Source organism: Benincasa hispida, chromosome 1 (genome assembly GCF_027475165.1).
Source record: "Benincasa hispida cultivar pf3 chromosome 1, pf3_genome.v1.1, whole genome shotgun sequence".
NCBI classification, from domain to species: Eukaryota; Viridiplantae; Streptophyta; class Magnoliopsida; order Cucurbitales; family Cucurbitaceae; genus Benincasa; species Benincasa hispida.
In genome coordinates this window covers 92,234,519-92,258,217 of record NC_143478.1, presented here as the reverse complement: position 1 = coordinate 92,258,217, position 23,699 = coordinate 92,234,519, and the positions used below count along the sequence as shown (strand labels likewise).

At 32.3% G+C, this 23,699-nt stretch overlaps 2 protein-coding genes across 9 annotated transcripts; one reads left to right on the top strand and one right to left on the bottom strand.

Moving 5' to 3' along the window:
* The first annotated feature begins 9,554 nt into the window (after nucleotides 1–9,554).
* Nucleotides 9,555–15,557, top strand: SGB1 (Major facilitator superfamily protein). Of its 7 annotated transcripts, none has more exons than XR_005483454.2 (15): nucleotides 9,555–9,926; nucleotides 10,348–10,529; nucleotides 10,626–10,716; nucleotides 10,824–10,891; nucleotides 11,277–11,409; nucleotides 11,704–11,803; nucleotides 11,915–12,027; nucleotides 12,169–12,262; nucleotides 12,962–13,115; nucleotides 13,229–13,372; nucleotides 13,456–13,524; nucleotides 13,902–13,990; nucleotides 14,117–14,231; nucleotides 14,683–14,867; nucleotides 15,059–15,557. XR_005483454.2 is itself a non-coding variant. In XM_039039303.2 (15 exons), exons 2-14 carry the CDS (start codon nucleotides 10,436–10,438, stop codon nucleotides 14,863–14,865), a joined length of 1,452 nt encoding a protein of 483 aa, XP_038895231.2. In that variant the 5' UTR covers nucleotides 9,555–9,926; nucleotides 10,348–10,435; the 3' UTR covers nucleotides 14,866–14,867; nucleotides 15,059–15,557. The 7 variants fall into 7 exon arrangements, 4 of the variants coding, with proteins under 4 accessions (XP_038895231.2, XP_038895239.2, XP_038895248.2 ...); XR_016531530.1 differs by having other exon boundaries at nucleotides 13,456–13,529; nucleotides 14,117–14,218; XR_005483456.2 differs by having other exon boundaries at nucleotides 14,117–14,218; nucleotides 15,059–15,472.
* Nucleotides 15,558–18,751: 3,194 nt separating this feature from the next.
* LOC120083549 (transcription factor bHLH68-like) lies at nucleotides 18,752–22,831 on the bottom strand. 2 transcript variants are annotated; one of them, XM_039039353.2, is made up of 9 exons: nucleotides 22,182–22,831; nucleotides 21,688–22,087; nucleotides 21,523–21,600; nucleotides 21,345–21,410; nucleotides 21,089–21,154; nucleotides 20,889–20,948; nucleotides 20,601–20,690; nucleotides 20,233–20,277; nucleotides 18,752–19,133 (listed from the first exon to the last, which is right to left on the bottom strand). In XM_039039353.2, exons 1-9 carry the CDS (start codon nucleotides 22,328–22,330, stop codon nucleotides 18,999–19,001), a joined length of 1,089 nt encoding a protein of 362 aa, XP_038895281.1. In that variant the 5' UTR covers nucleotides 22,331–22,831; the 3' UTR covers nucleotides 18,752–18,998. The 2 variants fall into 2 exon arrangements, with proteins under 2 accessions (XP_038895281.1, XP_038895289.1); XM_039039361.2 differs by lacking the exon at nucleotides 20,601–20,690.
* Nucleotides 22,832–23,699: the final 868 nt, after the last annotated feature.

Below are 23,699 nucleotides of genomic sequence, written 5' to 3'. Positions count from 1 at the left end.
AAAATCAAGTGTGTCGTGTCTCATTTGCTGCTGAAAAAGAATCAAAATTGAGAGCTTCGAGGAGGTTTTTTCATCTTTTCTCTTCAGCATTTTAGTGAACGACGGTGTGCATGGTTGAGAAAAATACAGTGGTGTGATATTTGGATTCAAACAGGTTGTATTGGACTATTTAGAGAGAGATTTGCGGCGTGAGTTTGTGGATTCATTGCAATCTCCATCACAGTAAAACATGTTGTTGCAGAAGACTAGATGTAGTCTCGAGTTTGGGATAAAGTAGTATATTTTTCGTTGTCATTCTCCTTTTATCCTACTATTTATTATTTGTTATTTTATGATTGATTACTTGTTTGACTTTAACCTATGAAGTGAAAATTTCAGATACAATTTAGTTTTTCTGCATTTATTTATATCTCGCATAAATTTCCAACAAGTGGGATATCACAAAGACCGAAGAGAAGTGTGTTATGGCAGTGAGGAAAAAGGGAGAAAAGAAGTCATTTCGAACAGTAACGTTTTTAAGCCATTTGGGAGTTAATTCGTAGTTTGATCAAGCTGAAATTTTGACAACATACTCTTGATACGAGAGTTTTTAATTTGGACGATAGAAATTTCTTTTGGAGCTACATGTAATTAGATACCATGAGTAATTGTCTGCTACCTCAAATGAGACATTTCCAATTTATTTTTCTTTATAGTTATCGTTTGTTGCCGATATTATTAATCTTGAGATATATTTTGTGTATGCTTCTAGTAGTGACTAGGGAGAATTTGTTGTATCCATTATTGACTATAATGGATATTTAACTTCAATTTGTGGCTTTTTACTCCTCACATTGCGGAAGACTTCACATTAAAATTGCTTGTGTTTTTACTTGATAATGATTATTGATATCTAGTTAACTAATTTTTTATTATATTCACACAAGAAGGGATAAATTAATTCAAAGAATTTAGTGTTTATCCCAACACACCCAACAATAATAACTTCCCTTTCATAGGTTCCACTAGATTTAAATAATAAACTTCTCGCATCTGATATTGAGTTCTAATTTGCTTTAATTATATATATAAAAAAATCAAGTTACCATTGATATATGAACCCTTTAGAAATTTCTTCCCATGAACCACATCGGAAATGACTGAATTCAATTCTATTGTGGAAAATTACATTTTTAACTCTCTATTTGGTCAAGTTTCAAAATTGGCATGCTTATTTAATCGATTAATAGGACCATTCTAGCTCCATGCATATCAAATGACGAGCAATCGTTTATATTGTTTATAACCTTATACACTTGACCGATATACTATTGATAAACTAGACTAATATATTGTTGATATATTTGATAATGATAAACTAATTTATATGGTTGCTCTACTTTATAATGATACACTAGTTGATATGGTTGATACATTTGATATAAAATATATTAAGTTTATTTAAAAAAAAAATTCTTCTTCCACCTACATACTTTCTTCTGTCTTTCAATTTTGTTCATTTGTTTTTATTTATCATTATCTCAACTTAATAATTCTCAACCTAAACCAAAAATTTTTTTTTTTTTCTATAAAAAAGTGTGTAAAAAAGAGGTGAGAAAGAAAAGAATGCAAACTAGAGTTTGTGAGATGGCGTGGGAAGTAATCTCCTCGCAGAAGCTCACAGTCGCAGCGATTCAGAGGAGAAAATGTAGGATTATAAAAAATTAGGAAGAAAGTGCTAGCCTACCATTGTTAGAAACATATAATTGGAATATAGAGAAAACGAAAATTGGGAATTGAATATTTTGCTATATCTGCAAAATGAAAAACCTTAAAGACACACTTGCAATTTTTTGCTTTTTCTTCTTTTCCTCCTCCTCCTGCTTCTCTTGTTTCTCCTCCTTCTGCTCATTATATTTCTCTCGCAACCCTTTATATAAATCATGCATTTCCATTTTTATTTTATTTATTTATTTATTTTTTTGTTGGGAATTGAGGGGTTAAAGATAATTTTTCCATAATTTAATAAGTCTAACATTTTAAACTAAATAGTAAAAAAAGAAAATAAAGTGGAGTCCTCTATTTCATCTTTTTTATCCTTTTAATTTTTTTTTCCCTTATTCTTTTATTAATCCACCTAAAGTTTAGAGATGACGGTTTGTTGAATCAACAATCAAGTAAGAAGAAGAGAGAATGAGAAAGCATGAATATGAGGAAGTGGTGGGCTTGATATGTAAATTGGGCTGAGAAATCACTACACTCTTAAAACCGAAATTGATCTTTTGGGCTTAAAGATACCAGGCCCTATGGTGAAAACCAGATACCACATATGAGAAAACACTAACTTAAACTAGTGTGCTGAAAGCACAATCCATGTGAAGAAAAATCTTCACCCTACACCTTGAAGGTCGAGATTAGAGCATGCACTTCTGAGATTTGAAGACTTTTAATGACTATATCTTTCTTTTCTTCATTGTAGAGAAAAACGAGAGAAAAGAAGGAGAGAACTTGAGGGAGAAGGCTACCGGAAATCGCCTAAACGATAGAGGTTGCTGTCTCTAGCCGATTGAAGGTAAAGCAAGGAGTCATCTAAACGATAAGGGAAGATTCATCTAGACGATGAAGGCTTTACTGAAGATCATCTAAACGATGGGGTTCAAAGTCGACGATGGTCTACATGATAGAGGTGTTGAGGTACACGATAGAGTAAAGAAGATGAGGGAAGAAGATGAACACGATGATTTACGTGGTTCGACCAAGGATAGTCTACGTCCACGGAGAAGCTGATGATTTTCTATTCAGGAAGTTATAAAGATTATCACAAAGTTTGATAGCTTTCTTGATCACTCTGTAATTTTCACTCTCTTTCTTGTACATGTAATTACAAAATGTATATAAAGACAGCTTGTATGTAACTAATTTCTAACAACCTTGAAGTTGTTTCATCTATCTATAATAACAATCTCCACCTTGAAATAAACTTCAAGTATTTCTTCAGCTTCTCTGAACTGACTGTCTTCTTCTTTAACCTTTGTCTCTTAGCTCAAACCCTATAATATCAAGACACTTCTGAAGTTTGAGCTGAGTGACTGTCTTTGTCAACATGTCGAAGGCATTCTCTGAGGTATGTACTTTCAGAACTTCAACTTGTTTTGTTTTTATTTGCTCTCGAATGAAATGATATTTAACATCTATATGTTTAGTTCTGTTGTGGTACTGAGGGTGCTTAGATAAATGTATGGTGCTCTGATTGTCACAAAAAATTTTCACTGTATTCTGTTTGATCCCAAAATCACATAGGAGACCCTTTAGCCATAAACCTTCCTCTACTACTTCTAAAAGGGTAAACTCTGCCTCAGAAGTAGAAAGGACTACTACTAATTGTAATGTAGCCTTCTAGCTTAGGACACACCTTCCATATAGGAAGATATAGCCTGATAAGGATCTTATCTTGTCTAGATCTCCAACATAGTCAGAGTCAACATACCCAATCAGCTCTCGTTCTCTGTCTGGAAGCTGTTGGTACATTAGTTAAGCACTAAAAGTACCCTTGAGATACCTCATTATCCACTTAGTTGCTTCTCAGTGCCTTTTACCCGGATTAGCCATATATCTACTCACCAGATTTGTAGCATAGGCAATATTCGACCTTGTAGACACCATTAGATACATTAAGCTTCCCACAACATGGGAATGGGGGATAGTTGACATTACCTTCTGATATTCAATGTCAGATTATTTAGGTGAATTCTCTGCTGAGAGTTTGAAATGGTTGGCAATAGGAGTATATACTGATTTAGCCTCTGTCATGTGATACTTCTTAAGCAATTTCTGACAATACTGTGACTGATCCATGCTTAGAATACTTATTTTTCTGTTTTTGATTATATCAATGCCTAGTATTCTTTTTGCGTTGCCCATGTCTTTCATTTCAAATTCTGACTTGAGTAAATCTTTGACTTTATTTAATTCTTTCATAGTTGCTCCTGATAAAAGCATGTCATCCACATAGAGTAACAAGTAGATAGGATAAGTATAGGTATCTATGTTTATGTAAACACAGCTGTCATAGGAGCTTTTATTAAGGCCATTCTTCTACATAAAGTCACTAAATCTTCTATTCTAGCACCTAAGGGACTATTTAAGGCCATAGATAGACATTTTAAGTAGGAAAACATAGTCTTCTTTCCCTCTGACCTCATACCCCTTAGGTTGGTTCATATAGATAACTTCCTCTAAGAAGCCATGTGGAAAAGTTGTTTTAACATCAAGTTGCTCCAGCTCTAGGTTATTATGAGCCACAATAGACAATAACAGACTAATAGAAGTCTGCTTGACCACTGGAGAAAATATCTCATTGAAATGAACACCCGACCTCTGTGTAAAACCCTTAGTACCAACCTAGCTTTATATCTATGTCCTTGATCATTAAAGAAACTTTCCTTCAATTTGTACACCCATTTGGATGCAATTGGGCTTGCATTCTTTTGGCAAAGGTGTCAACTCCCAAGTGTTGTTTCTTACTAGTGAATCAACTTCGTCATTCATTGCTTCTATCCACAACTTAGCTTTAAGACAACTCACTACTTCTTCAAAGGTTGGGGGTTCTGAATCATTACATGAATATGAAGCATTCAAAGCTAAGTAGTCATCATACCTTGAAAGTGGCACAATCATTCTTCTTTGCCTATCTCTAGCTAGGTTGTACCCCCTCAAATTTGGTTCTTCTTTCTCGGGATCAATAATAGTATCTTTTACTTCTTCTTCAAGATAAGGTAGTTGATCAAAAGGTGATTCGGAGCTTGAAGGATCAGAACTAGGGTTAAGAACTTGCTCCACCTCAATTTTATCATTCTTCATTTGAGGTGCTGTAACATTAGAGTTAGATCCCTGCATATACATTTCATCCTCCCTGAAAACAACATCTCTGCTGGTGATACATCTCTTCTCTGTAGGGTGCCACATTCTAAACCCCTTAACATCTTCTGTGAAACCCAAGAACATACATTTCACAGCTCTGGCAGCTAATTTCCCTTTACTTTGATGAACAAAGCCAGTGCAACCAAACACCCTTAGGTTATTTTGGCTAGGAGGTTGTTTGGTCCATCTTTCTTTAGGGGTTAGAAGGTTGAGAGATGTATGGGGGCATCTGTTTGGTGTATAGATAGTATATGAGGCTGCTTCTGCCCAAAATTTCTCAAGAAGTATAGCATCTGACAATAGGCTTCTTACTCTTTCCATTCTAGTTTTATTCAATCTCTCTGCCATCCCATTTTGCTGAGGTGCATACCTAACTGTCTTGTGTTTAGTAATACCATGCTATCTACAAAAAGCATTAAACTTCTCTGCACAATACTCAAGCCCATTATCAGTTCTTAGACACTTAATTTGACAATTAGATATTTTTTCAACCATAATCTTCCATTCTTTGAACTTTTCAAATACTAAATCCTTAGATTTAAGGAAATAGATCCAACACTTTCTAGAATAGTCATCAACAAAGGTTAAGAAATATCTGGCTCCACTTAAGGATTGGAAAGGTGAGAGACTCCATAGGTTCGAATGCACATAGTCAAAGATGGCCTTGGTTGTGTGTTGAGCCTTTACAAAACTCTTCCTTGTAGCCTTCCCTATCACACAATGTTCACAAAAGGATAGGCTCTAATGAATTCCCTTAGGTAGAATTCCTTGATTGGCAAGAGCTTGTAGACTTTTGGCACTAATGTGTGAGAGTATTTTGTGCCAAAGATCTCCTTCAGTAGGTTGCTTCTGAGTCACAATAAAAGCTGAGTGTATTTTCTGAACTCCTTGAACAACATATACACCATTAATCTTCACCCCTCTGAGAACTTACTGTTCTTCAAAACTTCACAGTAGCCTTCCTTTCCTATGTATTCACAGCCAATAGAATCGAGCATGCCTAGTGAAATTAGATTTCTCTTCAGCTTAGGCACATGTCTGACATTCCTTAATAGCTTGACTGTTCCATCTTCAAGTTTAAGTGAAACAGAGCCAATCCCAACCATTGGACATGAGTTATTATTACCCATGTAGACAGAACCTCCATCCAGCTCTCTATAAGTACTGAACCAATCTTTGTGGGGTGTCATGTGGAAAGAATACCCTGAATCTAGAACCCAATCTAGGTTCTTATTAGTTTCTTCTTCTGCCTTCCAATTTGAGGTAGCTAAAGCATCTGAATAGAAGTAAAAGTCCTCACAAACTGAGGCTTCACCAGACTGATTAGTTTGGACTTTCTGTTAAGGTTGTGGTTGCTTGTTTTTCTACTCATTCTTCCACTTTAAAGTTTTGCAATCCTTGATTAGATGTCCAAGTTTTTTGCAATATTTACATCTAACATTGGATTTTTCTTTCCCCTCTTTTGTTGAGCTTTGTTTTCCTTTTTCCTTATTGTTTTGCTTTGACTTGCCCTTGACAAATAACCCCTCTGCATTAGGCTTGTCTTCCTTGCTAGTTAGGAGCTCCATCTCTCTGATTTTAAGAGCTGAAATGATAATATCAATAGTTAAGAAATCTCTCCCATATTTTAGGGCAGTCTTTACATCTTTGTAGGAATCCGGCAGTGAGTTAAGACGCACAAAGGCTTCATTATATACCCCAATCTTTTCTCCTTGAGTCTTGAATTCAGTAGTTATCCTTTTGAAGTCATCTAGGTTCTCTGTGAAGGATTTATAAGCACTCATCTTGAAGGTAAAAAACCTTTCCCTTAGGAAAAGCTTGTTGGGTCGATTTTTAGTCTCATAAAGCTCATTCAACTTGCTCCACATCTTGAATGCTGTCTCTTGATCGATCACTTGTCTTAGGATACTGTCAGACAAATTTAAAACAAGTGTTTCATGAGCAATTAGCTCAATGTTCTCTTTTTCTTCTTCAGTTGCAGTGATTGGCAACTTGGCTGGATCCTCTAAGGCTTTATGTGCCCTTTGTTGTCCCAAGATGGCCTTGATCTTGGATTTCCACAAGCTAAAATCTCCTTTCCCATCAAACTTTTCGATGTCATAACCATGTTTAATTCAAATTCTATCTGAAAAGCTCCAAGATTTTGCTTCTTTAGCATCTTGACTAATCTTGAAGTTTTCTTGCAGGCTCTGATACCACTTATTGGGCTTGATATGTAAATTGGGCTGAGAAATCACTAAATCACTATACTCTTAAAACCAAATACGAGGGCCCTATGGTGAAAACCGGATACCACCTATGAGAAAACACCAACTCAAACCAGTGTGCTGAAAGCACAATCCGTGTGAAGAAAAATCTTCACCCTACGGTCGAGATTAGAGCTATGCACTTATGAGATTTGAAGACCTTTAATGACTATACCTTTCTTTTCTTTGTTGCAGAGAAAAACGAGAGAAAAGAAGGAGAGAACCTAAGGGAGAAGGCTGCCGGAAATCGCTTGGACGATGGAGATTGCTGTCGTCTAGACGATAAGGGAAGATTCGTCTAGACGATGAAGGCTTTACTGATGATCGTCTAGACGATGAGGTTCGAAGTCGACGATGGTCTACACGATAGAGGTGTTGAGGTACACGATCGATGGCTAAATGGTACACGATAGAGTAAAGAAGATCAGGGAAGAAGATGAACACGATGATTTACGTGGTTCGGCCAAGGATAGCCTACGTCCACAGAGAAGCTGATGATTTTTTATTCGGGGAGTTACAAAGATTATTATAAGATAACTTTGATAGCTTTCTTGATCACTATGTAATTTTCACTCTCTTTCATGTACATGTAATTACAAAATGTATATAAAGACAGCTTGTATGTAACTGATTTCTAACAACCTTGAAGTTGTTTCATCTATCTGTAATAATAGGAAGAAAGGTGGAGGGAGGAGAGAAAGAGGAGAGAAAATGAGAAGAGAGAGAAGAGATCATTTTTAAAAATTAATTTTCTAATTAAAAAATGTCATATAATTCGTTACAATAATAATTTTAAAAATTTAATTTAGAAAGCTTTTGACTGAAAACTTAGAAACTAAAAATTTATGCTTTGAAAATTTATAAACCAAATAATGCACATATTCGTAAGAATGTGTATTCTCCACTATTGTCGGTCCTTAAGCATCTTTTTTTTTTTATTGAGTTTGTTAGAATTTTATGATTGGGTATATATTTGTTTGAGACTAGTGTGTTATGGTTCTAGCCGTTTGCGTGTTGTCACGGAAGTTGTCTCGACTGTTGTTGTAACAAGTATCATTCCTATAGTCTACACTTCTTTATTTTGAAAATTCGACATATTTGATTTTTTGGATCATTTCCTTCTTTATGACCTGTCGAATTCTTTTTAAGGAAGTTTTCCTTTTTCAAAGGGATTATTTATTGGATGCTTGTGCCCTTGCTAGGGTTGGCCGTTCTCATTAAATATTTTGAAGAGTTTGTATGTTTGTGTGGTTGTTTTATACTTCTCTTACTGTGAACTATATCAATCTATCCGTTGTGAAAATTTTGGTGAAAGAAATTCTTCAAAGTAACGAGTTCCTGATAGTCTTAAGGGAAACTTGAGATTTTAATTCGGAGAAGGGATTTTTGGTTTTAGGGGAGCCTAAAACTATCACTTGAGGAGGAGTTCTTCATCTTAAGGGGAGCCTAAGGTGACAAGCAATTGGAAAGATAACTTCAAGAAGAGATGGAGTCTCTTACACTACGGAGTGTTGAAGTATCAACCACTAATATTCTATAACTTAGGGGGAGCCTAAGTTCATTTAGAGAGGGAGTCTCACATCTAAGGAAAGCTTAGGTGTTCATCAAGTTAGGTTGTATGTGAGTCATTGTAAAAGTTGTTACTTTACAGATAAATACTATGTTGTAGATACTTGGCATATTAATATTAGTGAATTATCTTTCCTAGGCATACTGCTCAAACATAGGTAGTTATCGTCGAACTGGGTTACCAAACTATGTGCATTATCTCTTGTTTTACTGTTTACTATTATTTTGTTGTCACAGAAAGTGCTTAGTCTTATTGTATAACAATTGTGTTCTGTGTGGGTATCTATCCTTAAAATTTCAAAATTTATTTTCCTCCTCAATGATTTCAGATGTTTTCCTTGAGTTTATCTGTGTCAACGTACAAACAATTAAAAAATTCTCAACTTTTAGAATAGGTCCGAGTCAAATAATAATGATTCGAAATACCTCTTTTACACTATTTTGAAAATCTTAAGGACTCAATCATATGGATATATAAAATACAAGATTTCCAAATCCTAATAGAAAAGAAGACATTTTAAAAATTAAGTGACCAAATGCACCAATTCTTTCTAAATTTAGGAACTAAAACCATAATTTTCTTTTCTAATAAAGTATGAGAAAAAAAAGAAACAAAATGTTTTCCATCCGTAGGTGATAATAATTTTAATGTATTAATACAACTTATTAAAGTTTAAAAAGTATTATTCAAAACAAAGTAAAAAGTTGAAGGGCATTTTCTACTATAATTTATAAAATTTAGCTTAATCAAAATGATACTCATTTAAAAGGTTGATTTCTTATATTTGGCTTGTTAGTTACCTTACTTCAACAATTTCATTAAATAAAAACTTGTAGAATTTGATGGCGGGAATATTGAAGTGTCGCAATAATATTGGGCAAGAAGATGCTTAATCTGAGCAGAAGAACAGATGAATAATGGCAGCTCCGACAAAGATGCACAGGTGTTAGCCTGCGAGACGAGCTCTCACAAGCTGCTCGAAAATCACCACATGATTCATGAATCACTTCCTTCTCACCGCTTTGCTTTAGCACTGAACAGATGGATAATTGCATTGCATCACACGTGTTTTTCCGATTTCTAATTCCGAAATCACTTCCTCTTCTTCGACCCGAGCCCTCATCGTCGTTGCTCAAGCCATTTTCGCCTCCTTCTTCTGCATTTTAGTCTCTCACTATGCTCTCTCGCTTTCTCTTTCTGCGATTTCAGAGGTAACCTTACTTCTCACCTCTTTATGATTTCATCTCTAGATCATTCGTATTTGATTGCGCATTTCCTCCGATTTTTGTTAAGTTGTGCGTATCGGTTTTATTTTGGATACATAATTTATGTTTAGGTAATTTTCCGTTGAAACGATCAATTGTCTTTGCATCGATCGGATTGATTGTTTGCTTTATAGTTAATCAACGGTGGTCTGTATAGAAATGTTGTAATCTGCGGCGAAGAAATTAAGTTTGAAATTATTTGAAAATTTGAATAATCTAATAGTTATATTGATAGATCCTCTACATTCATGAGGTTTTTGTCCTCTCTGCTGATTGTTACTGTCGTTTGGACATTTACGATTCTTTGGGGTCTTAAATGAAACTCATGATCTCTTATCGTTTCTGCTTTTGCTGTTTTGGTCTCCAGAGCCTACTAGTCACCGAGTTCCTAATAGGCAATTGTTCTATATCTGGTTTTGAGGAGAGCTTGTTTATATTATAATTAGAATTACGCCATGAGGGGGCGTCACATTGTGGAAATATCCTCGATGTACAAACGTGCAGCGTCAAAGGACCACATAAATGCTTACGGTAAACAAGAGAATTCAGGTGTGGTAGCAATGCTTCTGTCAAGATTCTCATGATTTTTATGTTGTCTGGGACTCTGGAACAATATTAACTGCTTGACTACTCGACATGTTTTAGTGCGTTATACTGGATACCCTTCATGGAGGCGCTCCTTGCCGCATGTAGTTGTAGCGACTCTTGCTTCATTTTTGTTTGGCTACCATCTTGGGTATGTATTCAATCATCACCACTCCATATATCATTTTTAGTGTTCCTTTATCCATTGTATTTTTCGAATTAATTTAATTAATTAGTCGTTTATCTTTGATGATGCAGTGTAGTTAATGAAACCTTAGAGAGTATTTCTTTAGACCTTGCCTTTAGTGGGAGTACGTTGGCGGAAGGTGATTACGGAAACATATATTTTAGGCACCATTTGATAACAATTTGGTTATTTGGTTTTTGAAATTGTACTTACTTTCTCACAATTTATATACCACCGTTTCGAAAACATTTAAATTTATAGTCAAATTCAAAAGAAGAAGATAAAAAAGAAAAGGAAAAAAACAAGTTTTTTTAAACCTACTTTTCTTTTTTGTTTTCAAAACTTGGTTTGTATTTTGAAAACATTCCTAAAAAGTAGATAACAAAACAAAGAAGCTCATGGATGGAAGTAGTATTTATAATCTTAATTTTAAAAAACCAAAAGAGTTGTCAAATGGGCCTTAGTACTTTTATTTGTGTTTTCTGAAAAAATTAAGAGCCATCTAATCTTTTCTTTGAATAAAGGTCTCGTAGTAAGTACATGTCTAGGTGGTGCCTTTCTTGGATCTCTATTCAGTGGCTGGATTGCAGACGGGGTAGGGCGTCGTAGAGCATTGCAGCTTTGTGCTTTACCCATGATAATTGGTGCATCAATGAGGTAAGAATTATGTGAAGCATGATCCTGAGTGATCCACTCCTGGAGCCACATTTGTTCTTGATATTTGGTGAAGAATCAACTGCTGTTTATTTACCGTATAGATTCTTGTACATTCTTTTTTAACTTTACAATTAATATATTTTTAACCTCATAAATATGTACTGGCTCATTCAGGTATTTTAATAATTTCTCCCAAGTTCAAGTTCCAAACATATCTAATCTTATTACTGTATCTATCATAAATTTATTCAGTTTCATTAGTAATTTTCTTTCTATGCACAAATATGATTGCAGTGCAGCCACAAAAAATCTCTGGGGAATGCTTCTTGGGAGGTTATTTGTTGGAACTGGGATGGGTCTTGGTCCAGCTGTTGCAGCACTTTATGTTTCTGAGGTACATAATATCCTGATAAATTTGTACAGTTCTCCATACTCTGGAATTAAAATCAAAACCTCACCTTCAGTTTTGCATTTCTTTTAGTTATTCCTTATTCATTTTGAGCAGGTATCACCATCTTATGTAAGAGGAACTTTTGGGAGCTTTACTCAGATTTCATCGTGTCTTGGTCTTTTGGGATCTCTATTTATGGGACTTCAAGCCAAGGGAATAATGGGTTGGTAAGTAATGTCCGAGAAAATGTGTGGTTGATGATGACACTAAAGTTTTTTTTTTTCATGTCTATCCTGAGTGGGCAGCTCTCAATTTCTCTATGAACGTCTGCTCATATCACATCTTTTCTGACTATAAGGTTTTCTCAGGTGGCGGGCTTGTTTTTGGGTATCGGTCATTCCTGCTGCTTTACTTGCCCTTTTGATGGAGTTTTCAGCAGAAAGTCCTCACTGGCTTTTCAAGGTCATAAACCCATGCATAATTTCAATTGCCTCTTGGGAAGTTTATCAACTAGTGTTTGAAAGTTCACTTTCTTCACTTGCTAGATTCTAAATTGGTTGAGTTCAAACCAAGTTTAAGGAATTGCAGGTCCTGTTTCTTTCCCCCAAACATGCACATATAAATTGCACATGGTTATATCATGGTATGGCTAAATGATATATCTAGTATTTGAGTCATTTTTCCAGAAATTCTTACTTCGTTAACCTTTTTTCTTCCCCTTATCTCTGCTTTCTTCCTTCTTGTTCATGTTGGTAAACATGTCAAGGTTTTCATATCTTCGTATCCTACTTCATTTCATTGCTAGTTGCTCTTTTTTTCCACTGGCATGGTTCAATCCGTCAATCAGTTCCATATGACCCCACAGGATGCAATACCATTAAAACTGCCTTCGTCATTATTATTCATGGTACTTAGAATTTCAGAATCACAGCAAATTTTTCTTTAGGATAAATTTAAGTTTTATAACCGAATTGAAATGATATTCTGTTTCTACAATTCTGTGTTGGTCCCTCATGAGCTCTATTGGATGAGTAACAAAATTGATGATCAAGCATCCCAGTTATATGCCACTGTATATTGTTTCATGCTCTCCTTTTCATAGACCATTTCTTCTTTATGTTCTGAAGTGATTTCTTACTAACTTTTCTGCATTTGTTTCAGAGTGGAAGAACTGCTGAAGCCGAGGCTGAATTTGAGAAGCTTTTGGGAGGGGCAGATGTAAAATATGCATATGCAGAATTGTCCAAGTCTGATAGAGGAGATGATGCTGGTGCAGTAAAGTTGTCAGAGTTATTCCATGGCCGCCATTTCAAAGGTAACATACAATGTAGTCACTGATCAATTAATAGTTTCTCACATACTTTGAACTCTTTATGAAACTCTTTTTTTTCTCTCTAAATTATTACATTTACATGTCAAATTTTGCAGTGGTTTTCATTGGTTCAACCCTTTTTGCTTTACAGCAGCTCTCTGGCATAAACGCTGTTTTCTATTTCTCTTCTTCTGTCTTCAAAAGTTTTGGCGTACCTTCAGATCGTGCAAATATTTGTATAGGAGTAGCAAACTTCTTAGGTGTGTTGGCTCTGACTGGGATCATCTTCCAGTTCCGCTATGAGATTATGCTGGTATATACTTTATTTTTCTTCATCCTTCAGGGTCAATGGTTGCAATGATACTGATGGATAAACTTGGAAGAAGGGTGCTGCTTCTTGGGAGTTTTTCAGGCATGGTAATTACTCTAGTACTTTTCCCGTAAAGAAGTCTCGTTGGTTTAGAAAGATATCTTGGTAGAAACTGAGAGACTAAATTTCAAAACTAAAACATTGTATTATATTTTTCCAGTTCTATTTCTTTTATATTGTATATGACATTTCTATTATAGGAAGTTCCTATAGGACCTTCTTTAAGTGTATTATGGAATCAGAACAAATGTATGGTTATGCTCTTTATAGCATCATTCGGTCCCAACTAAATGAGACTGATATAATTAAATTAGGTAAAACTAAAAAATCTATACAAATTTCTTTTTGGTGTACCTCTATTAGGTTTTACCTTCTACTTGCATTTGGTAATTTTTTCACATTGCGGTGTTTTGTTCCAGGTAGTGTCAATGGGCCTCCAAGTGGTTGGAGCAAGCTCATTTCCATCCAGCACCGAAGCATTCTATCTGTCTGCTGGTGGCATGTTACTGTGAGTAATTAACATCCTGATAGTCAAGCAAACTCGGATTGCCTAGCTATATGAACGAATGTAGGATGTTCCCTTGAGAACATTATTACCAAGTTTGTTTTGACTAGCACAAGATGAATTATGCAGGTTTGTTCTGACATTTTCTCTCGGTGCTGGTCCTGTTCCTAGTCTGCTACTCTCAGAAATATTTCCTAGTCGAATTCGGGCAAAAGCAATGGCATTTTGCATGTCGGTACATTGGGTACTATGTTTCAACCTGATATGACTTTGTTAGGATGTTCTTTATTTAATCTGCTGTGGTGCTTTGATCATTGCTTCCATATTTGACTTCTGTTTTACTTTCTAGGAATTGGAACAAAATTTGCTGGGGAAAACCCCCAACCTCCATGGAAGAAGCTGTTGTATAGATAAACTTGATCAACATAGTAAACTATTTATAAGATCAATAAAATTCTTATGTGATAAAATTCATGGGATCGGCTAAACATCTACACTAGTTTACTTTTTGTCCACAGAAACAGAATTGTTATTTCTTCTTGTAATAGAACTTCATTGGATGTTATGTTCTGGTTTGGTTTGTGCTTCCTTCACTGTTTATCGTCTTCTCTTCTCTCTTCCTTTCTTGTTTTGGAAATGAAGGAAAAAGAAACTTCGTAGATGTCTCACATTCTTGCTGGTTGGGACATGAACAGGTAATAAACTTTTTTGTCGGGTTACTCTTCCTACCATTACTGGAGCAAATAGGAGCCCAGATCCTGTACACAACGTTTGGTGCATTTTGCTTGATATCAGTGGTTTTTGTGAAGAGAAATGTAGTGGAAACAAAAGGAAAATCACTTCAGGAAATTGAAATGGCACTTCTTCCAGTAGAGTAGAGGTACTACTTGATATACTTAGATCAAATCATCCTCTTCTTTGTTTCGGCATAGAATATGACAAAAGACAATAGTTTCACCATAATTTGAACTCCTAATATTCCATCTTCATTTTATTCAGAATTTTTCTTTTAGAAACATTATGCAATATCCTGATATAGGTTTCAGTTGATCTTCCCATTCTTCTTTTCAGGGAGAAAACAGATAATCATCTTGCATATATTTAGCACAATCCCATGTACGAAGTGAGAATTTACAAGAGCATAGAACAACTTTGGAATTCAAAGCTTCAAGACCTTCATCCGGCCGCTTGCTAGAATGGTATCAATTCTCTTCAGGGTGCCTTACATTCTGACCTCTATTCAGGTCATTCATTCTTTATATATACACTTTTTTTTCCTTTTCTTTTCCTCATAATGAAAAGAAAGTGCAACAAATGCCACGGATCAAAGTTCAAAATTTTCTGTTCATTGATTATTTATGTAATTTGACCTCCTTAGCTTCGCAGCACTGATATCTATGAGTTCTCACAAGGCTGCATATTCATATAAAAAATATTTGTAACATGCATCCATTTGGTTTGAGTGAGAATGTGTTGCACTTCACATATCTTATCCAAAGATTTGAACCTTGGCTGAGATATGAGAAATTATTAAAATAATAATAATAATAAATTATTATTATTATTATTATTTCTTTCATGGGTCCAGTTACTATATCTCATATGACTTATTACTGATTGGGCTGATTTGAAGGGACAACTATTGGGTGGTTGCAGTGTAGCTTATTTTTTGTCATTACCTATTGTGCTGCTGTTGAGCCATCATTGTCCATGGATGTAGCCCTGATTTAATGTGGTCAGGATTTTGATTGAGATTTTGCTCTTTTCCAGATTCATTTTTTGTATTGGAATCTGTTTGAATGGCTTTGATCTGAAGATTGAAATATTCAAGGTTTTTTTTTTAAAAAAAAAAAAGAAAAAGAAAAATTTAGGTTGAAATGTCAAAATCAAAATGATTTAGAAGGAAATTAAATGTTGGTATCGTGAATCATTTTTACTACTGTGTTGATAGAATTTCAACATTTCAAAAAACAATTATGAAAATTCATTAGAATTACTCTAGGTTACATATTATATATTAGTTATTTTGTTAATTCTTTTAGTTTTTCTTTTGATGCTTTTACCATGTTTGGTTAAAATAAATGACATTTCTTCCCCCCTGATATCTACTGCTAGTTAAAAACACGTGCGGTACATTTGGTAAAAAAAATTTATATAAATTTTGAGGATGAAATTTGATTATTGAATATAACATTTTTCATTTATTTTAAATAGTAAACATTTAATATGATTTTACAAAATAATGAAAGAATCAATAGATAAAATTATATATAATATATATTTTTCCTTCCAGGTTAATTTACAACATATATATGAAATTTACAACATGTATATGAAAGGTGACCAAAATGGTTATATATATTGTACTATTTGTGTTGAGGTCGGGGATCAATTCTTCCACGTCACAAATGGTTAAAAATATAAATATGAAATGAGTTGATGTTAGTTGAAAATCTTTGTAATATAAATTGTATGATGAAATATAATATAAATTTGAATGAATATATATTTCATCAACTTTCAATTATCAATATTTGACATTAAATTTTAAAGTAAGAAAAGATAGAAAAAAAATAAATAGAAGATAGATGAATTAAATATGTGTATATATATAATTGCACTAAAAATTATATACTAACATATATAAATAAAAGTGACAATAAAATACATTATTGTATTATTATTTAATGAGGATTTTTTCAATGGATTAAATTATGAAGAAATAAATAAATAAACAAGTATTTTATATAAGAATTACGTATATTGAAATTTTATTAAAGAGGTAAATAAGTATTTAATTAAAAAAGAATAAACAAATTAAACATTCATTCTAAGAATACAATATAAAGAGCATACCTATAATGAGATTATGAAAAATGAAGGAAAAAGTTAGTTAGTTGGGATTTTCAAATTAAGAACAGAATTAAAAAAAAAATTAAAAAAAGATTAAACTATTTGCTATAGAAAATTTCCTAAATTTTCAAATGCATTCTCCATAGTCTCCTAACTTCTATAAAAGTCTACTATATGAATACCTTCCAACAAATTTGTGATAGCCAAATATGCAAAAAAAAAAAAAAAAAAAAAAAAAAAAATTCAAGCAAGAAACAATAAACCAAGTGCGAATTGCAATGTAATTATCGAATTTGCTCCAAGTTTCAATTATCGACGACTGAAGCAAAATTTGCCACAAAATTTTGTACAAATCATGGGTTGGTTTAATACACTCATATATTGCTCTTCTTTTTGTTATTCTTATTTAGTTATTTTGTGAGGGTTGATTGAAGTTGGGATAAAAAAACGATAACCATGGTCAACCGTGAAACAGTACATCCGATTTATTTATGAAATTTCTTTTTTTTTTTTTTTTTTATTTCGTTTTTCTTTTCACATCCAAAAAGAAATCTCATCCAATTTTATTTGATTTAACGAAGAGGATTTCTAAGGAAAAATTTTCACTTCAAAAAACTTCTCAAAATCACATTACTAATTTAGTCTACATTTTCAAGGCCTCATCTTGATTTAGTTCGATGTTTTCCTTCCAAATAACAAAATTTTTTAATCCTCACTATTTTTGGAATTTTTTTTTTAATCTAAAAACTTTTTGTTGCATCACGTTGACATTGTGAAAATTGATATATGACAATGAGATTATCAAATTCTTTATTTTTATAGGTAGATTGCATCCATACGATATAGTAGAAGAATTGTGTTATTTTTATTTGCAGTTATAGTGAGAAGTCGGTTTTATTTTTTCCACCCTTGTATAAAATGTGTCCCTACGTTTTTTTTTCAAAGAGTAAAAATAATTGTAAGGACAAAATAGGTATTACTAGAAAACATGAGGACAAAAAGGAAATGTAAAAATTCTCCCAAATCAACTAAAAAGCAAAAGTTGCATCAACCATTTATAGAACGAGTGAAATTTGTAAAGTCCATGCTTCGGTTCCGAGACAATTGTAATTTTGTAATTAGAGCTCTATTAAATAGATAAGCTAACCATGCTTCAATAGAAAAATTATTACAAAAAAATAAATAATAATATACTTAGACCCAATTTGGTAACCATTTCATTTTTTGTTTTTGTTTTTAAAAATTAAGTCCATGAACACTACTTCTACCTCCAAATTTCTTCATTTGTTGCCTATTTTTCACCCATGATTTAAAAAACCAAGTCAAATTTTGATAACTAAAAAAAGTTGTTTTTGTTTTTGAAATTTGACTAATAATTCAATTATTATACTTAAGAAAGATACAAATTATTATAAGAAATGTTGATGAAATAGACTTAATTTTCAAAAACAAAATCTAAAAACCAAATTATTACTCAATGAGACCCGAATGTCTTATTGGAGAGGACTAACGAGAGAATGATTTAAGGGACTTAGGATAAGCACAATGGTCAATGGTTATTCTACAAGGAAATCCATGGTTGAATTACAAGAGCAAACTCACAATTTATTATTATTATTATTTTTACTATTATTTTTAAACCATGCGAGATAAGAGAATATAATATAAACTTTATTATTATTATTATTATTATTCCTTTCTTGTGTGCACGTTGGAAGCAAGCATAATTTAGTAAGATCAAATAGATGATTTACTATAAGAGAGGTTTATAAATTCTTGTTTTTGGTAGTAGAGAATTATTTGACATACAAATATATTCTAAATTTAGTATATAAAATGTTTCATTGATATACGAGAATTTGAAGTAGAGTTGAACTAAAATTGCGTCTACTAGAGATATGAAGATGTTGGTTGTCTCAAACATTAAAAATATATTATCTCTTATAATCTAAACTAAGCAAAGAAAAATGTGACAGAAATTTAGGTGATTTAGATTCACCAATTACACTTTATCACAAAAATAGGTAAGAGATGGAAGAAGAATTTAAACGTGTTTATTCAAAAGAAAAGGAAAAAAATTAGCATTAACTCCTAATTAATTAATATGGAGAATATATGGATAGAACCAATATTTGGGGTAGGTTAAAGACCAGATGACTTAGAAAGTGCCATTGTAAGCTTGAGCCCAATAATCAGCTCCATTAATGTCACTTTGTACATGTTGTGTACAAGATACAGGTACTAAACAAAGCCCTCTACCCCTCAGGTCCTTTGCTTCTTCTTCTTCTTCCTCCTGTCCATAAAAACATATACTTTAAATAACTCCATACGATCCATTTCATAACTAATTTTAATTACGTCTATATTTTCATTTTCGAAAATTAAAACTTCCATTTAGTAATCATATCGATCTTTTTTTCTTTTTTTCTTTTTGGTTTTTACAGTTGAACTTATTAAAATTGGTAAGTTTTTTTTAAAAATTTGTTGTTTACGTTTTAGGGTATTCTCAAAATTCAAGCCAAGTTTCGGAAATTAAAAAAATTGTAATTATTTGATTAATTATTATTATTCTATTTTAGGAATTTAACTATAAATTAAAGATGAAACCTGTGGAAGAAAATATATCCTAACATATGCATTTAGGATCTTCTGTACATTATAAAAAATTAGGAGGTGTCTATGTATAGTACTCATATTGATTGGGAATCAATAATAAATGGCTATTTTTCAAATATAAGAAAATGAATTAAAATATTTAAAAATATAGTAAGATTTTACTGTCTATCTACGACAGACCGCAATAAACCGTAATAGACTAAAATATGTCTATTTGTGTTCTGATAAATACAGATAGTAGTCTATTGCTATCTATCGTAGATATACGGTGATATTTTACTATTATTTGTAAATATTTTCAACAATTTTGTGATTTAAAATAATTTTTCAATAAAAATAATTATCTTTGTACATTGTGATCCATTTTCTTATTTTTTCTGCATTTTTTTCCTCCCATTTTCTCAATTTCAAATGTCTTGTCTAAATGAATACCAAACTCAGTAATCTTTGAGAAGACAGATTTAAGAGTATCACATGTACTAAGCACATTCTAACAGGCAAAAGTTGAAAAAGGTACTCAACATTTGAAAGTCCTAATTTTTTATACTAAATACCTTTTAAATGTCTTTTTCAAATTTGAAACACTAAAATCATCCTAAAACGTTTCCACTTTGCAATTGTTGAACTAAAAAATATAGAGAGCTAACTTTCTTAAATATATTAAAGTCGATTTCCATTTTATGCCCTAGATTTAACTATATAGATAGAATAATATGCTTATAAAATCCTAAATATGATGATGAGAATGATGGGTGTGTAATTGATAATAAACACACCTGGGAAGGAGCTAGTTTTCTTTTCAGGCTATTGTCATTCAAGAGCTGCAATGGCCAAAAAAGAAACATATAACTAATATTATTTTAAAAAATAAAAAGATTCAATTTTTAGCAAGCCTTTAATTATTTAATGATTCCAAAACAATTAGGAAGTCACAAATAATGCTTTTGGGTAACTTTTAAATAATGATAAAGTTGTATATAAAGCTGAGAACCTTGTTCTTTCACTTCTTTCCTTTATGAATAAAATAGAATTTTTCTTTTTCCTTTTTGCCTTTTTGATATTTTAATCTTTTATTTTTAGATGCTTTCATCCTCTGATTTTATCTCTTTACTTAAAAATAATGATGGATCCAATAAAAACATACCTGACCAGGGTCTTCATCAAATACACAACTAATTCCATTATTTTCACCTTCAACTTCTCTCAAATAATTTCTCCCATCATTTAGTGTTCTCTTCAAAGTACACAAAAACATACTACTCATAATATAATTAGTTTCATATCTTTTCAATTAAGAGAATAATGGGATATTAGGGTTTGAATGGAAATGTTGAATTGGGTCAAAGTTTTCAACTTTTTTTTTTTTTTTAAAAAAAAATGGTAATGGAGAAAAAAATGTCAAATTGGGGTTTTGAAGAAAAGAAAAACTTACAAGTTGCTTCTTTTTCTTTGTGGATTTTGATGAATTGCCCAAATATGGAGAGATAAGTGCCTGAAATATATTCAACAAGTCTTTTTTTAAAAAATGAAACAAAAAAATAATAGAAAACTTGGAAGAAGAATCATTAAATTCACAAAATTTTGGACTGGCAATAATGACTTGTTTTCAATTAGGTTTAGAGAAAACTTGACCTCAATTTGACTCTGAAGGAATCTCACATACCCAATAGCCTCTGACAAGACAGAAGCAGTGTCAGTCTGCAAAAAAACACAGAAAAAAAGGGGGAAAAAAAACACCACAACATGGAGAAGTATTCTTTTGAGGTTATAAACAAGAAGAAAAAGGCCAATATGAACTCAAAGAAAACATATAGGATTTTTTTTCCTAAGGTATATTGAACTGAAGAAGAGATATCAGAGAATACCAAAAATCTTTCTTTAATTATACCTTTCCAAATGGAGAAACCAGCTGATGGAGAGTTGTGATTCTGTCCCCTACCTTCTCCTTTCTCACCTTATTACACAAAATAAGAAAATAATGAATTTCAATACAAAATTTGAGAAAAGAAAATTAATGTTTTAATCCCAATACCGATACAAAGAGTTCGTTTTTCCGTCATGTTTACCTTTATCGGAGGCTGGCCGGAAGTGGGCTGAACCCTAGCCTTCTTCCACACTCCCCCAGTGGTGGCTGTGCTAGCACACTTGATCATACAACACAATTTTAAAATTAAAAAAAAAAAAAAAATGAACAAGAGGGATGAGGAGATGTATCGGGATTGAAAAATTACCTCAGATGAATAATTGTGATCAAGGATTTGATTTTTGGAATGAAGTTTGTTGAAAGAGAAGTCCAAAATAGCATTATTACTATTGACAGAAGATTTGGAAGAAGAAGTAGTAGTAGTAGGTGGTCTTGTTCTTATTAAAGCTGATGAAGAAGAAGATGATGATGATAATTCTTTTTCATTATTATTATTCCATAAAAATCCCAAACTCTTACTATTTTGTGAACAACTAATTTCTTGCTTCAGCTCATGATCATGATTATCATTATCATCATGATCATCAACTCCAAATCTTGAAAATGGAATCAATATTTTCCCCTCCAAATTTTCCAACTTTTTTGGTTGAAATTGATTATTCAAACCCAACCTATCTTGATCAAGATCCCCATCTTGCAATCCACCTCTGAAAACAAAAATCATAAACAAGTAGGGAAAAACTTTAAAATTTCATAAAAATGGTAGAGGAAAATAATAGAGGGGGAAATTGAAATATTTACAAAATTAGTTGGCTCCATGATTGTGAATTGTGATCTTGATGATGATGATAAGCCATGGAACTCAAAGGAAGTGAAGATGATCCAACAACAAACTGAGGAGAATTAGGTGGAAACATGTTCCACCAATTACTAGGGTTCCCACTCATCATTTGCTACAAGAAATAATTTCTCTTGTAAAAATATATCACCTTTTCTTCAGTTTATGCTTTCAAAGAGAATCAAACCCACCTGAAAAAAAAAAAAAAAAAAAAAGGAAAAAGAGAAAAGAGAATTAGGAAAGAGAACAACTTTACTTTGTGTTGCTTTCTATCCACACTTTGTCATATATATTTCCCTTGTAAATATATGCATCCAAATTAAACAAAACCCTAATTAGCTAAAAAACCCTTTAGATTTCTATTTTTTTCTTTGAATTCTCAAAAGGATTGAAAGATTTGAAGGAAACTTGTTAAATCTTTATTATAATATCTTCTCCTCTTCATTAATTTCCATATAATATCTTTTGCCTTTGCTTTTCTATAAAGTTATAGCCTCAAAAAGCTGGTGGGCTGTTTTTCCAGGTCAATAAATTTGATGGTTTTTTTTTCCCTTTAGGAGCTAAAATGAGAAGCTTGAAGATTTTTGGGTTTTTTTTTTGGTACTATGTTGTTGGTTGCTAAATATATTTTTATTTCCTTATATGGTTGGAAGTTCTTAAATTTTGTACCTTAAATGTGTTTTAGCTTCAATTTTAATGTTTTAATTTAACCCTCACTGTGGGTGAATTTTAACATTAGCTAATGATGAATATAGATATTTTAGTGAATTGGTAGAAATTTAGAGGAGAAAAAGTTAAATTAAAGTAGTGGTCATCTGTCTAAGAGATTAAAATTTTTAATTTGGCTTCCGAATTTTTAAGAACTTGGTAAATTTTGAGCTCTCTTCTCTTAGATTTTTTTTTTTTTTTTTAATAGAGTACTAGAAAAAGTTAGAATCCGTAAGTGTATAATCAGGATATCTCAACTAGGTTGACATCTCCATAGTCCTCTCATTATATCCTAGAGGATAGCAAATTTCCATTCGATAAATGTCCTTTTGTCTCCTCTAAATCTTCACCGACTCTCAAATTTACCATGTCAATATAAACTTAGATCAATATGATTTACTAATTAAATTATTGAAGATTTTAAGTCAAAAAGTAAGATACTAAATTGAAAAAAAGAAAAAAAGAAAACAAGTACCCAGAATGTTAGGGACTTATAATATATATAGGGTTGTTTTTAAATATAAAAAAATAAATCAAAATATTTACAAGATATAGCAAAATGTTAGAACTATCAATGACTGACGCTACTAGACATTTCTGATAGAAGTCTATCAGTGTCTATAGCATTTACCATTGATAGTTCTAAAATTTTACTATATTTTATAAATATTTTCAATAATTTTCCATATATATATTCAATTAGTCTAATATATTTGAGATTGCCTTTTTAAAGACAGTTTTCACGAATTAAAAAAAATGTAATTCTAATTTTT

What these genes read in the sequence shown, in the direction of transcription:
- SGB1 (XM_039039303.2), top strand. Translation starts at nt 10,436, where the DNA reads ATGAGGGGGCGTCACATTGTGGAAATATCCTCGATGTACAAACGTGCA. An exon ending in TTGTTTGGCTACCATCTTGG is followed by an intron (nt 10,717 to 10,823) that starts GTATGTATTCAA and finishes TTGATGATGCAG; the next exon opens with TGTAGTTAATGAAACCTTAG. An exon ending in TTTGCATGTCGGTACATTGG is followed by an intron (nt 14,232 to 14,682) that starts GTACTATGTTTC and finishes GGACATGAACAG; the next exon opens with GTAATAAACTTTTTTGTCGG.
- LOC120083549 (XM_039039353.2), bottom strand. Translation starts at nt 22,330, where the DNA reads ATGATGAGTGGGAACCCTAGTAATTGGTGGAACATGTTTCCACCTAAT. An exon ending in TCATGGAGCCAACTAATTTT is followed by an intron (nt 22,088 to 22,181) that starts GTAAATATTTCA and finishes TTTTGTTTTCAG; the next exon opens with AGGTGGATTGCAAGATGGGG. An exon ending in ATCACAATTATTCATCTGAG is followed by an intron (nt 21,601 to 21,687) that starts GTAATTTTTCAA and finishes TGTATGATCAAG; the next exon opens with TGTGCTAGCACAGCCACCAC.